This window comes from Cricetulus griseus, chromosome 6, assembly GCF_003668045.3.
Source record: "Cricetulus griseus strain 17A/GY chromosome 6, alternate assembly CriGri-PICRH-1.0, whole genome shotgun sequence".
Lineage (NCBI taxonomy): Eukaryota > Metazoa > Chordata > Mammalia > Rodentia > Cricetidae > Cricetulus > Cricetulus griseus.
The window spans coordinates 135,731,628-135,746,188 of NC_048599.1; the positions used below are offsets into that span (position 1 = coordinate 135,731,628).

The 14,561-nt window shown below is 50.6% G+C and overlaps 1 protein-coding gene across 1 annotated transcript; it reads left to right on the forward strand.

Annotated features, from left to right (window-relative positions):
- The first annotated feature begins 208 nt into the window (after positions 1-208).
- On the forward strand, positions 209-13,565 carry Psd4 (pleckstrin and Sec7 domain containing 4). The gene is made up of 16 exons (XM_035446074.1): positions 209-1,135; positions 2,429-2,557; positions 2,787-2,895; positions 3,317-3,644; positions 6,401-6,577; positions 6,908-6,988; positions 7,114-7,226; positions 7,428-7,486; positions 7,668-7,757; positions 8,755-8,798; positions 9,478-9,638; positions 10,639-10,709; positions 10,996-11,159; positions 11,588-11,732; positions 11,994-12,137; positions 13,308-13,565. Exons 1-16 carry the CDS (start codon positions 209-211, stop codon positions 13,563-13,565), a joined length of 3,000 nt encoding a protein of 999 aa, XP_035301965.1.
- Positions 13,566-14,561: the final 996 nt, after the last annotated feature.

The following is a 14,561-nucleotide window of genomic DNA, read 5'->3' on the forward strand; positions in this document are numbered from 1 at the left end:
CCCAAGCATGGGTTCTGAACTTGTCTAGCACTTAGGACACAGGGCTTCACTGGATTTTGGTCCTTCTCTAATCTGCGCTCACGTTGGGCATTTACAGGCTAGATGCGGATTTCCAATTCCCACCTGGGCTTGTGCATCCACTAATTCATGAAATGGGATTGTGAAAATGGACGCTACTGAGGGCTTCTGCTCAGCCTTCACTCTGTAAATGATGGGTGACAATAGACCCTCGGACCACCTCAGACCCATGGAATTTCTCAACATTCACCTGGAAGACAATCTACAGCCCCGCCCAGGGACACATCCAAATAAAATACATGGCCATCCAGGCCCTTCTGAGCCTAGCCAGGAACACTCCTGGCCCTTTGACCCCCCGGAATCCACCAGGACTGATGCTCATCATGGTAGTTCTGGTGTGGAGACCACTCGCCTGGGAAGCTGCCCTTTTGAGGGGGAGGCCAGACAGACTCCAGCATCACTGTGCTCAGGGGGGGACAACCGCTCTTTGGGGAGTCCACAGCAGCAGAACCCGAGCTCATCCACACAGGTGGTATTCTGGGCTGGCATCCTGCAGGCCCAGATGTGTGTCCTGGACCTGGAGGAGGAGCTGGAGAAAACCGAGGGACTCAAGGCAGAACTGAGGTGCTGCATCCCCCCACCCACCAAGGATTTCCTTAGTGATGTGGGCCTGAGCCCCAGCCTGCACAAGGAGGATGAAGACCCTGGAGATGACAGCAGTGAGCCTGAAGAGGAAAACCAGGCCTGGCCAAGGGAGCAAATGCCAGGTTCCTCCCCCGAATGGGGTGCTGAGGAGGACAGCATCTTCTTTGACAATCCCCTCTTCCTGGAGAGCCCTGTCTCAGACACCAGTACTGAAGGAGAATGCTTTTCCTGGGGTTATCCAGATTCCCACCCAGATATGAAGCCTCATAGCCCTCAAGCCCTGCATTCTTCACTCCAAGAAGACACAGGGCTCTCGGGGCCAGGAAGTGAGCTGGACTTGGGGAGCAGCACTGCTGATCACAGTGGGTGTGCCACCCCGCCATTCCCTGTGCCTTCCTATAAGCTGCACCCCTGCTTGGCCTTAGAGTCCATTGAAGGGGTTCCCATAGTACCGCCTGATCAGGAGGGTGAGGTAAGCTATCTGAGGAAGCCAGCTGAGGGCTGGACTGAGGACATGGCAGGGTTAGTGGGGGCTTCCTCAGGGGCACAGGCCCAGGACATTGTTCAGAAGGTAGAGTTTTGGGGGATTTAAGGTTAGAGAACACCAAACTGACTGGTGTGTATACAGTTGGGGAGATGACTGGTGGTAAAGTCCTTGCTGTGCCAGCTCGGGGACCTGAGAACCCATGTAAAAGCTGGGTGTAGCAATGGACACCTGTAACCAAACACAGAAGGGAGGAGTATGGAGACAGGGGGTTCCAGGATCCCAACAGCCAGCTGGTCTAGCCAAAACGGCAAGCCCCAGGCTTAGTAAGAGATACTCCGTCTGAAGAAATAAGGTGAAGAGCAACAGAAGACACACTAACATCAACTTCTGTCTTCTACATGTTGGATACATTGACCTGAAAGCACCACGCTCACACACACAGAGGGACAGAGACATGGACATAGACAGACACACACAGATGTGCCTCTGTACAACACACACAGACGCACACATAGACACAGATGCACCCACACACATCCTCTCACACACAGATTAACTTGTCTCTTAGACTTCAGATAAAGAGAAATTTTATCAGTACAATAATATCATTTGGAACACAGATGCAATTAAGTCCAGGAGTCTCCATGTCACCAACTTCAAAGAGCTAAGACTAGATGACTGGCTTAGTGAACAGGCAGCCCCTCCCTTCATGGTGTTCCTAGACATTCTGAGATCCTCCCCTCTACCTTCCAGGCATCGCTAGCTGTCACCAAGCAGCCTAAGATGACCTTTGTCCCCAAACAGACAGCTGTCTATTTTAGGAGACTTGTCCTCTCTTTTGAGAGGTTTCAGCATCTTGTAACTTTTACTCAGGACCCTTCATTTTCCTGTTGTGCAGGGTCAGTAGACCTGTCCCTTATGACAATTGCATAGGAGCCTTGATATCAATCAGGGTTTGTCAGAAACTATGTGAGACCAGCAGGGGACAGTTTTCCCAGAATTCTCTGCTTTAGAGATAAGGAGAACTCAAGATGGCAGAGAAGGCTGTGACCTTCTAATCTCTCAAAGAACAATGGGGATCAGAGGACTGCAGTCCTTTAGAGATGCCTTGTCCCAGGACTGCCCTCCAAGGCTCTAAGTCGTTAGAGGGAAGCCTGGGAACCCCGCCCAGGAGCAGGTGGGGGCCATCTGGACAATCTGTGAGGAGGGAAGGTCTTACAGGGAGTGGGGAAGGGCCTGGAATGATTTCATGGGCAAATCAAGGGTCCCCTCTTTCAGACTTCTCCGGAAGATGATCATAGCTCTGGCTCACCTAAGGCGCCCTCTGTGGATCATGAATTCATCCAGGAATCAGATAACTTTGGATTTGACCTTAGTCCTGCCACCACACATCCTGTGCAGCCTTGGGCAAGTTTCTTTCTGTGTGCCTTACCTTCCCACCTGTGAAGAATTCTGACCTCACTGGTTTCCAGAGCCCCTGTGGTGTGGTGCCTCTCCCATCCAGTTCCTCTTCTGAACTGAGAACCCAGACTTGTTGTCCATGGGTTCTGGGAAGGGAAGGTCTTCCATGTGGTCTTGACATCATTCATTTTAACTCTTTCCATTCATTCTCTCTATTTATTTCTCTTGCCTCCAGGGCTCACAGACACCACAGAGCCTCTTGGATCTGGCTCCACCCAGATCCAAGGATCTGCAGACAGAAGATCCTTCCCGGCCCCAGGAGCCTCTTACCTCCCAGAATGGAGGTGAGATCCAGTGTGGGGACCTGGGAAACTGAGTGGTGTGAGGCTTTGGGAGTCAGTGGGGACAGAAGTTTTTGTTGGATTCATTGTACTGTGTTGGAGCCAGACATGCTTAGGATTAATTCTTCTGTGCCTTCATAGATAAAATGAGCTTTCCAATGCTTATAGAATAAAGAGCTATACACAAGACACAGCATATTTCATGTCTGGGTCTTAGTGGCTCAGCAAAAGTCTTGAACCCTGCGCTGTATGGGGACGGGAGTCCTGGAAGCTGCCACCAGATAGATAGGGAGAGATCACTGTCTACAGCAGAATGGGACATCCTGCCCTGTTCCAGGGAGGTGCCCAAGAGGAGGGCTGGAGGCAGCAGCCAGCTGCTTTCCTGTCTCCAGCCCTGAGTGTGCTCATTCCCGCCATTCCTCAGGTGAGAAGGATGCTGGCTGCTTCCAGGAGCCTGTGCCCTGCACCTTGGCCCCCTGCGGGAGCCAAACCTCTTCACTGGAGCCCAGCAGGCCCAGCCCAGTGTCTTCGCAGAAAGGCAGTCCACAAATCGAGCTCCACAGCCCCAAGTGGCCACAAGATGCTTCATACCCTTTGCTCCCGGAGAAGGATGAATCAAAGTTAAGTTCCCTGAAGATAGAGGAGACAGAGGAAGCCCCAAACCTAAGGCAGGAGGCAGAATGTGAAGATCCAGCCAGGACTGAGGGAGATTCAGCTGCCAGATACCATGTTCGCTTGACTTCTGCTGAAGGGTGAGTCTCAGGCCAGCTGGCTACGGGGTTCTTAATTGTCTTGTGCTAAGAATACCCTGGTTTGAGTGGAGCATGAGAAGTGCCCATTGGATTTCATGTGCTAATGCTTACTTCAGTCTCCATGACCACATTGCATGGATTATATAGGACAACATGAGTACACTTTCAGAGGCCTGGAATTTTCCAAAGCACCTTGAACAGGCTGTTACAAAGACTCAAATATACAGAAGCAGAATCTTTAGTGTCCCCACCTAGACACCAGGAAAGGAAGAAGTCTGGGGGACCTGACTGCAGCCCTGAAGGCTTGGAGGTTTGTAGGTATGAGCTAGCGAGTAGGGATTACAGATTGCTTTTGAACTTGATGTTCAATGGGAGAAATCACTAATGTATCTAGGCCCAGGTGCTGCCTGGGATTTACACAAGGGGAGACTTGACTGGGACTGGGATACTATAGCAGGAATTGTGCAACCTCAGAACTGTGGCCGTAGGTAGGAACGGGTCCACAAGGAAGCCTGCTGAGGTGACTGCCTGCCTCAGTATACTGCCTCAAGGCTTTCTGAGTCTACATGGGGAAAGGGTTTTTCTTCTGGGTGGCTAAATAGGGGTCATGTTAAAGAAACTTACAGAAGCCAGCTGGGGATAAGACCATGAACCTAATAGTGTGGCAACCACAGGGTGAACCCTGCTCCCATTCAGCAATAGAATGTCAGTTGGTGTCACAATCAAAGCAACCATCTTTTTCATGAGTCTGGAAGCCTTGTTGGCCTGGAGCCTCTTGGATGCTGGGTAACCACGGAAGGCTTGGAATCTGAAAAGGGGATGCTCATTGTCCGAAGATGAAAGCAAATCCAACCCCAGCCCAAAGCAAGTCAGTTCATCTAAAATGACAACCTTTCAGAGAAAATGAAAGAAAAACTGTTATAACTTGGATTTTACCTGGGTAAATAACACCAGATCCCATATAAATAAGTGCTACATTTAACGGTATGTAGAGATTTTGATTTCCTTGGCCTCACTCATTTATACTTGACTTTCATAGCATGAAGACATTTTAAAAATACAGCTTTATGGGGCTATACCTCATAGATCATATGATCCAGTGGTTTAACATATATAATTCCACATTATATAGTATTTTCCCCCCAATATGCCTTCCTATCTAGACATAGTTTTAACAACAATACTATTGACCATTTGTTAGACCATATTTAAGGCTTCCTCAACTGGGTTACTATATGATGCTCTTTAGAAGATGTGACGATTGCCCAGCTATTTTTATATTTTCTCATCTTCAGCCGCTCAGCAGACTGGCCCTTCCCCACCACCAGTGGTTTTCCTTGTGATTTCTACAGAATTCCAGCACTACTTCCATGGACTTCCTGAAATCCCAGTGTTTTGAAATTTCACTTTTCAGTGACTCTTAGTTGTATTTATGCTCTGTATGTATTTACGTTGTATTTATTACTGAGGGATGGGATGTTTAGGAAGCAAGGAGTTACCAGCAGAGCCCCCACCCACTGACCCACTCATTGGTGTGAAGGAGGCTGTTGAATGAATTCCAATGATCAGCCATTTCCCAGTGACTGTTTCAAGTTAGCCTATCTGTTCTACTCCCTAGTTGGAGACTTAGATCATGAATATGTAAATTTCTACAATACCTGACATCTGGTTGTAAGGTTTCAGGGAAACAGGTAGGACTGGGATTGAGAATCCTAGTTTTAGGTGTTCTCTGTGGTGTGGCTTGCCTGGGTCTGTTTATGCCTATCATGTAGGTCATATGGTAAGAGCTGTCAGGCAGGAGAAGGGATACATCAGAAACCTCCTCTTACTCCTCCAGTTTTTGCCATTCCTAAAGCTAGACTGATTCCCTGTTCTCAACCTGACCCTCATACCTTACATCCTCTATGGCTCCAGAACTAAGAGTTGGGTGTGGGACTGAGGCTGGGGCATAGAGGCATGAGGATGGCTGCAGAGAGGGAAATAAGCCTACCTGTCTAAGGTAGGGCTACTACTGCTGCAATGAAACACCATAACCAAAGAAACTTGGGGAGGAAAGCATTTATTCAGCTTACACTTCTACAGCACTGTTCATCATGAAGGAAGTCAGGACAGGAACAGGGCAGAATTCTAGAGGCAGGGGCTGATACAGAAGCCATGGAGGGATGCTGCTTACTGGCTTGCTTCCATGGCTTTGCTCAGCCTGCTTTCTTATAGAACCTAGGACCACCAGTCCAGGGATGGCATCACCCATCATGGGCTGGGCCCTCCCTTATCAATCACTAATTAAGAAAATGCCTTATAACTGCATCTTACCGAGGCATTTTCTCAATTGAGGTTCCCTCCTTTCCAATGATTCTAGCTTGTGTCAAGTTGACATAAACTAGCCAGGACACTACCTCATCATGTGTGGACAACCCACCACTGAGGTCCTCAAAGGGCTCCACCTGCCACTCAAGATGGGATAAGCTTGAAACATCTTTGTGGCTTAATCTGGGGAAACATGGTACCAGGTTGGCTCCATGGGTCTTGTTTCAATACCTCTTCTATGAGATCTCCTGGTCCCAGCACAGCCCGACTTCGACCCCGTCTCTCCATGCTGAGGGCTTGGGTTCAGCTTTTCCAGACCCCACCATTCAAGGCCTAAGAGCTGTAGTTCTAACGCTGTGCTCTGGCCACTTCTTCCCATGGCCTTGGAGGACACTTGACATGCATGTGCACACAAGTATGAGTCTGAGGACACCAATGAATTTTTCTAGGCTTCCTGGGAGCCCCAAGGCCCAAGCTCAATTTCCAGAGGAAGGCTGGAGGCCATCATCTAGAGACAAGTTGGCTAATAACAACAGAAATGACAAGGGGGCCTGGGACCTAGCCTTGCGTCTCTATCACCTGGATGGTTTCCGGAAGTCTGAAGTGGCCTCCCACCTACGCAAGAAGTAAGGAGCTTTTGAGACACAAGGGTAAGGCAGTACAGGAGAGAACTCCCCATAGGCTCCTTCCCATGCCATCCCCACCCCCACTCTTGGCCAGCTCTGCTTCTTCTCAGCCTCACTTGCAATTCCTGACTTCTCCCTTTGCCTGTCCCCGATTCCACATGGCCTATCACAGGTGACATTGACCAAAGTAGCAAGAGCAGGCTCCCTTGGGACCTGGCACCTAGCATGGTTATATTTTCTTTTATTTGGCTCTTGCCGCCCTGGGTTCTTTCTGTGCCTACAGCTCAGCCTGATCCCCAGAATCAACTTTATCTCCATTGCCCTCTACAGCAATGACTTCAGCAGGGCTGTGGCTGAGGCATACTTGTCCTTCTTCCATTTCGAAGGCCAGAGCCTGGACCGAGCCCTCCGGTAAGGCCTTCTGGCCCTCAGAGGAAGCAGGAGTTGGGTGTGTGGGGTGGTTGGGGACAGCTGCAGGGCAGTGGTCCCAAGCTCCCGGGGATGTGGCTCTGCTTAATCCTGACTTTTTTGGGCAGGGGGTTTCTCCAGGCCCTGGTGCTCAGTGGAGAGACTCAGGAACGGGAACGAATTCTCTACCAGTTTTCCAAACGCTTCCATTACTGCAATCCTGGGGCCTTCCCCTCAGTAGGTATGGAGGGTGGGCCCAGGGGTGGGGCAGAAGGACTTTGGGGTGGCATAAAAATAACCCTATTTACTTGGGGTTCATTGGTCAGCAGCTGCTGGAGTGTGTTGGGGCTATAGAGAAATGGGAGGAGTCACCCTTAGTGTGGGCAGAAGCCACAAAAGTCAGATTCCAATGAACCTTGTGCTTGGCCTCTCTTGGGGACAGATTCTATACACACTTTGACTTGTGCCATCATGCTTCTTAACACAGACCTGCATGGACAGGTAAGGAGGGGAGAGCATCTAGAGAGCTGATGTGGGGGTCTGTGGCATGGTGAGGAGGGGAAGAATGGACCAAAGGCTGGGAATATGGCAGGGCAGGGCCTTGGAGTTCCCCAGTGACCACCTAGGGGTATATTCCATCAGGGTGGGATGTTCAAACTGTCTCGCTTCTCCATGGCCACAGAACATTGGAAAGAGCATGAGCTGCCAGGAATTCATAACCAACCTGAATGGGCTGCAGGATGGCAGGAACTTCCCCAAGGAGCTGCTGAAGGTAAGGCGCCTTCCAAAGCCAGGACCCTCCCTGCTTCTTGGTCTGCAGCCTGGAACTCTAGTTCCAAGAGGAAAGTAGAGCTCAGACATGGCTTGGAGGAGAGGTCCTTATGAGGACAAGGGTTGCCTGTGTGTCCCTGTCTGGGAGTGCTGGTGATGTCTTGGGATTTGACAGCTGTGCAAATTGACATCCCTGGACGTACAGAATCATACTTTATGCATCTGAAAATGTTCTGTTACCTTCTCAGGGGATTGTTACCCCTTTGAAGTCTGCAAGTGCAGGAGTACTGAACGAATTTATGAGACACAAAGTTCCACGTAAGGCAAATCCTGGTCTCAGGTTTGGGAGCTGGGTGATCTTAGTTTGAATTATGTCTTGAGTTCTGCCCCTTGGTCAACTCAAGCTGCTTCTGGGAGAAATGATCATCTCACAATGTTATTACCAAGATCAAAGCTGTCAAGTGTCATGCACTATGCCTGGCTCACACACACTTCATACACAATTGGACCGCTGGCTTTTTCATCTACTTAGTGGTCATTTATTGAACATTTTCTGTGTACTAAGTACCTTGCCAGGAACATCAAGGACTGTAAAAGCAAGCCTATGAATTACTTCCAAGTTCTAACCCAGCATCATTCATTCATCTACCAATTATGCATTGTGTGAGTGTTGTTCAGTCAAGTTCCTTCTCTATCAGATACCCCTGGACAGGATAGTGTGTGAGTGAGTCATATTCTCTCTCAAAAGACTAGTTTAGAATTTACTAAGTGCAGGGCAGAGCCTTGGCTACTTTGATATCTTTATGTCTCCAGTATCCAGCACAGGAATGGAAGGGTGGACAGATGGATAAATGGGTCATGAATGCTTGCCTGCTCAGGAGAAGGGCAACTATGATGGGAGTAGAGGGACAAGGTGTTACCTATACCCATAGATGTCTGCCAACAAAATGAACGTAGGTACCACAGACCCTCCATTCATCTGTATGCTTCTATTCCAGGCCCTCTACTGGTCCATCCGAAGTGAGAAACTTGAGTGGGCTGTGTAAGTGAGCACTCCTCTTTCCCTGGGCTTCTTGCGCTGCATCCCTGCCTCTGAGCCTGTCTCCCCACTGTTGCCCACCTGAGAACTGGAGAAGTTCGGGGGCCTACACAGTTCTCCTGAGTGGGGTAATGCCAGAGGCAGAAGACTAGGCCAGGTGGGGTACAGAGGAACTTGGGAAATACTGGAGAAGCCAGAGCTGGTGAAGGTACAGCAGTGTTTCCAGGGGTTTCCAGCTTTTAATGAGATTTTCTTCGTCTTCTTCGTCTTCTTCATCGTCTTCATCGTCTTCTTCTTCTTCTTCTCCTTCTTCTCCTTCTTCTTCTTCTTCTTCTTCTTCTTCTTCTTCTTCTTCTTCTTCTTCTTCTTCTTCTTCTTCTTCGTCTTCTTCTTCTTCGTCTTCTTCTGTTTTTTGTTTTTCGAGACAGGGTTTCTCTGTGTAGCTTTGGAGCCTATCCTGGCACTCGCTCTAGAGAGCAGGCTGGCCTCGAACTCACAGAGATCTGCCTGCCTCTGCCTCCTGAGTGCTGGGCTTAAAGACGTGCACCACCAACACCCAGCTGAGATTTTCTTTGAGGGGGTTCCTATTATATTCCTCCCCAGTAAGAGAAGGTGTTGAGTCCCCAAGAGGCAGAGGGTACTTGTCCCACCAGCATTCCCATCCTGGTTCTCTGCCATCCAGAGATGAAGAGGATGCAGCCAGACCTGAGAAGGACCAGCCCTCTCCTTCAGCTGGCAAGATAAGCAGCCCCTTCCTCCAGATGGCTCAGGACCCCACAGTGCCCACCTATAAGCAGGGCATCCTGGCTCGGAAGATGCATCACGATGCTGATGGCAAGAAGAGTGAGTGTCTGGTGCCTGGGAACAAAGGTGTATGTAGGGAGAGCTCCACTTAGGGACCGGGCCCTGTGTTGTGGTACAGAGATGAACAAGCAACTTGTGTTTCTTTCCTGAATGTGAACTAAATGCTAAGATAAAACGAATCCCATGGTAAGGCAAAGGCTAGACAAGCACATTAGTGTCTCCGGGGTCTCTGGTGAAGGTGAAAGGAGGGCTGTGTAGAGTATGGAGGCAGAGGAGGGAGAGGTATTTAGGGTTGGAGAACTAGCTACAGGGACAGGCATAGGGAGGTTCTGACAAATGATGGCATCTGAATGGAACCTTGTCTGAATTTTTGCATTGTCTGAGCACATCCATTCCAGAGCAAAGAGTACTGCAGAATCCACTCAGAAAAGGATATATTGCAAGGATAAAATCTGTCCTAATCGACATTTGGGACTCACTCCCAGGGCAGTTGAAAGCTCTTGGCCAAGGAAGCTGCCTGACCAGAGCAGAGATCGCTGCAATAGAACCACGGGTTAAACACTATGTGGTGGCCAACACTGTCCTGAGTGGGACTCGACGGATAACCATAGGAAATCAGGCCTCCCTCTGGCCAAGTAGCTTAGAACAGGTTTTGCTCTACAAGGCCAGGATGAGGAAATTAGGAAGAGAGAGAAAGGGGATTGGTGCTCCCCAAGTAGGCAAACACATCACACTCGGTAGGGAGGGGGCTGAGTAGAATTGTTTGTTCCTAAGGATGTGCAACTAGGGAGAGCTGGTCTTCATGAACACCCATTTACATGTCAGCAGTTCTCTGCTTTGGTCTCTGCGTGTGGAGCCTTTCAATGTCGATTTTGATTGTGCGTGTTTTCTTGTGTTAGTGTGCACTATGTGTTCCTGTGCCGCCTCGTGAGGGACGGGAGGTGGTGTCAGAGGTGTACGCCAGGACTCTGTGCATACTTGTATTGAGTATATCTGGATATAGTGCCACCACCCACCTTTGTGTCTCCCTTTGGGACAGCGCCATGGGGCAAGCGAGGCTGGAAGATGTTTCACACCTTACTGAGAGGGATGGTTCTCTACTTTCTGAAGGTAGGAAGGGAGTCAGCGGCATGGATGATTGACTTCCCAGGGCTGGGGTGAAGAAGGCCGGGAAGGAGGACAGAAAAGTACTTTGCAGACTGGGGATGGTCGCTTAGGACACCAGTTACAGGGGCTTGAGGAGTGTGTAAAGTCGATGGGGGCCACATCATTCTGGATACATGTCGATGGTTCCAGTGCTATTTAGAACCCAGCCAATGGGGTCATGGAGAGGTCCAGAACTTCGGGGTGGATGGACAGCTGATAACCTCTGCCTGAGCCCCTGTGTCTGTGGCAGGGAGAGGACCCCTGGCTGGATGGGCAGAGTCTGGTGGGAAATCTGGTGGATGAGCCCGTGGGAGTGCACCACTCGCTAGCCAGCCCAGCCACCCACTATACCAAGAGGCCATACGTCTTCCAGCTTCGGACTGCAGACTGGCGTCTCTACCTCTTCCAGGCTCCGTGAGTCCCTCGAGTGGGAGGGAAGTGGGCCGACTTCAGTGTCCCTGACACTCAATGTTTGTTTGTCCCCACCCTGACGGGAGCTACTATCTTAACCAGTAAACCTTAAAGTTATGGGCTGGGGGAAGGTGCTAGGAATGCAGACAGAATGTGTGAGCACAGCCGACTCCTCTTGGCACTACCCTCTTCCTTGTATGTTAACAGAAGATTTTAGAATGCCATCAGCGACTGTTTTTGACATTAGATTTAAACTTGGTTGCCATCCTAGATTTTCCTCTGGAGGATAAAATTTCAGTCACCCCCTCATCCTCACCCTCACTGAAGTTGGGCTTCTGGTTTGGGGAGGCAACAGAAGTGTGAGGCGAGGGGAGGGCAGATGATGGGACGGGGAACCCTTGGGGACACATGACTTCTTCCTTTGCCTACAGCACAGCCAAAGAAATGGCTTCCTGGATTGCACGCATCAACCTGGCGGCCGCCACACACTCAGCACCCCCCTTTCCAGCAGCAGTGGGCTCCCAGCGTAGATTCGTGAGGCCCATCCTGCCCATGAGCCCGGCCCAGAGTTCCCTGGTACTGCCTCACCTAACCAGCTAGAGGTGCAGGGAAGGCAGAAGTGGGTGTGAGCCCTCTAAGCAGTCACCCGCCAGCATGAGGAGGCGGTGATCCGAGCATAGCTCTAGGCATGGGACATATCGGGGATAAGGGGAGCAGTCTGCACGGGGGTGGGGGTGGTGGGCTGGGGGCTGCAACCTAGACCAGAAGTTCGAGAGAGGCAGGGAACAGCGAGGGGGCAGAAGATGGGTCAGCTTCTCCTTCATCTTCCTCTCCCAGGAGGAGCAGCATCGATCGCACGAGAACTGCCTGGATGCTGCCTCCGATGACCTGTTGGATTTGCAGAGGAACCTGCCCGAACGACGGGGCCGCAGCCGCGAGCTGGAGGAGTACCGCTTGCGGAAAGAGTATCTGGAGCACGAGGTGAGCAGCTTGGTGTCGCCCGGCTACCTGTTGGCCGGGTCCTCTGCCGCCCTCTCCTGGCTGCCTCTGTCTCAGAACCAGGAAGACTGGTTAAGGGGCACAGCAGCGCTCAGGGGCCGATGTGAAGTGGGGTCTGTGAGCACTAAGGACCCAAGAACACTTATAGGCTACTTTATCCTCTAAGGACTATATTTAGCTTTTCCTAACATGAATTATCCCTCCTATCACTTACCTAACGCTTTGATTGCCTGCATGGGTTTGGGTTATTTCAATTAACAGTTCTGGGATAGGTAACAATAGTATAATATATAGTCTACAATCCTCATTTTATAGAGGAGGAAACTTAGCTGATTTGTCCAGGTCTGTTCATTTACTCCCGAAAGCCACATGTGTACCTCACACATGGTCTCAACTGGAGCTGGTTTTGTTATTTCTAGTCTTCCCACTGACCTGCACTCCAGTTCTGCCAGGGCCTTGTATCCCTGCACACTCTGGGACCCTAATGCCATGTACCAGCTTCATAGGCATTAAAGGCACTGAGGGTGGGGACCCACCAGAAAGAAAGGGTTGGCAAGGTACAGTGCGGGAACAGAGTGAGCCGGACACCATCTGGAGGCTAGAGGCCAAGAAGGGACATCATCAACAAGTTGGCTGCTCATGCCTGCCTGGCCCTGTGTAGACCACTCCCTCTCCAGCTTTCAAAGTCCCTGCCCAGCCCTTTGTCTTATTGGTTGTTTTCACGGTGATGACTGCCCCACTTCCCAGAGGCCTTTGGGTAAGGTAAGGACCCAGCAGCTTGTTGCTATCACAACCCATCTGGGCCCTTTATCTATTTGACCAATTCATCCTATATAAAGCACATGAAGATAATTCACACCCAGCTAGCCTCCCAGGGCAGGGTCCAGTGGGGTTGTGAACTGGTAACAGTATTCTACTTCGAGGACGCTAGTCCCAGAGGCCTTGAGAGTATTAGCAAATGAGGGCTGTCCGCACCATGTTCTGAAGGTGCCAGTTGTTCAAGGTATTTACAGCCAAGTAAGGCCATTCCGTGTAGATGCTTAAGAGCTGTGCAGAACTATGAGGGCAGGCCTCTACCACCTAGCTTCAAACACCTGGGAGCTGCCCTCAGGAGCTGGGATTGCACTAAAGTGGTCTGGTTATGTGTTGCAGAAAACTCGATACGAGACATATGTGCAGCTGCTGGTGTCCCGCCTACACTTTCCTCTGGGGGACCTGGCTCTGTGGGAAGATCAGCTTGGGAGGGAAGCTGAAGGCACTCCAGAGCTGAAGCCCAGCCTGAAGAAGTCCCACTCAAGCCCATCCCTGCACCAGGAGGAGGCCCCCACCACAGCCAAGGTGAAACGCAACATCTCAGAGCGCAGAACATACCGGAAGATCATTCCCAAGAGGAACCGAAATCAGTTGTGAAGCCATCATCAGTGTCTCACAGACGCTGACCCCTGCTCTGGGGTAGATCTGAGATGAAACCGGACGTTTCCAGGACCATGGTGAAGGACAAGGCATCGTCCCTTCTGTGATGAAGGATGGGGCTCATTTCCCCGTGTCCTCCATTCTCTGGCTCTCTAGAACTTTCTTAACCCTGTCACACTTGCTCCCTGTTTCCCATGGCAGCTCCTCCATCACCCCATCCCTGACTGTTCAAGAAGGCTGAAAAAGGACTTGGCTCCACTTGCAGTGTTTGTCCCATCCCCTAAACAGATGTGGGCTCCATCCCCTAAAACAGAGCAGTTTCATTTCCTAGGCACATGTAGGTCTGGATTTCTGGGAGATAGCTTGAGGTCTAGCCAGGACAGCCACATCACTGGAAATGGTCTGGTTTTTTTTTTTGGAATTAGGTAACCTAGCAGGGGGAGAGTACCAGGAGAGTAGGGCAGGACATCTTGGGAATCCCTACCAGCATCTTGTGACCTAAGAAGCAGGGTTATTCCCGCACTGTCCACTAGAGGACAGCCTTCGAGTAGAGGCCATGGCAGGTTAAAGACTCAGGGAGGCTCTGGGGCTTCAGGCTTCTGATCTTCTAGATGCTTTATCCACCAATCAGCCATTGCCTTCGGGCAGATGAGAAGGCTGCATGCCCAATTGTTAATCAACAGAGCAGAGCTTGTGGCCTGCGCCAGGCCACTCAGTAGGAGTGGGGGCCTCTAGAACTCTGTGGAGAACTCTTGAAACAAGGAGTCTTTGTTTCCTGAGTGCAATGAGGGTGGCTCTTCAAGTGTAGACCACTGTGGAGGGTGAGGGGTGAAAGGGTGGTGAGAGGGGGTAGAAGTGGAGTTTGGAGACCTGGGTTCTCAGCCAGACTTGGGGTACTGCCTTCTGCAGCCCCACCCCCACCCTTGATGCCCCTCAAGGCTGCATTCCCAAGGCTGTCAGGACCTCTTTCTCATTCCCAGGGCAGATCCCAGG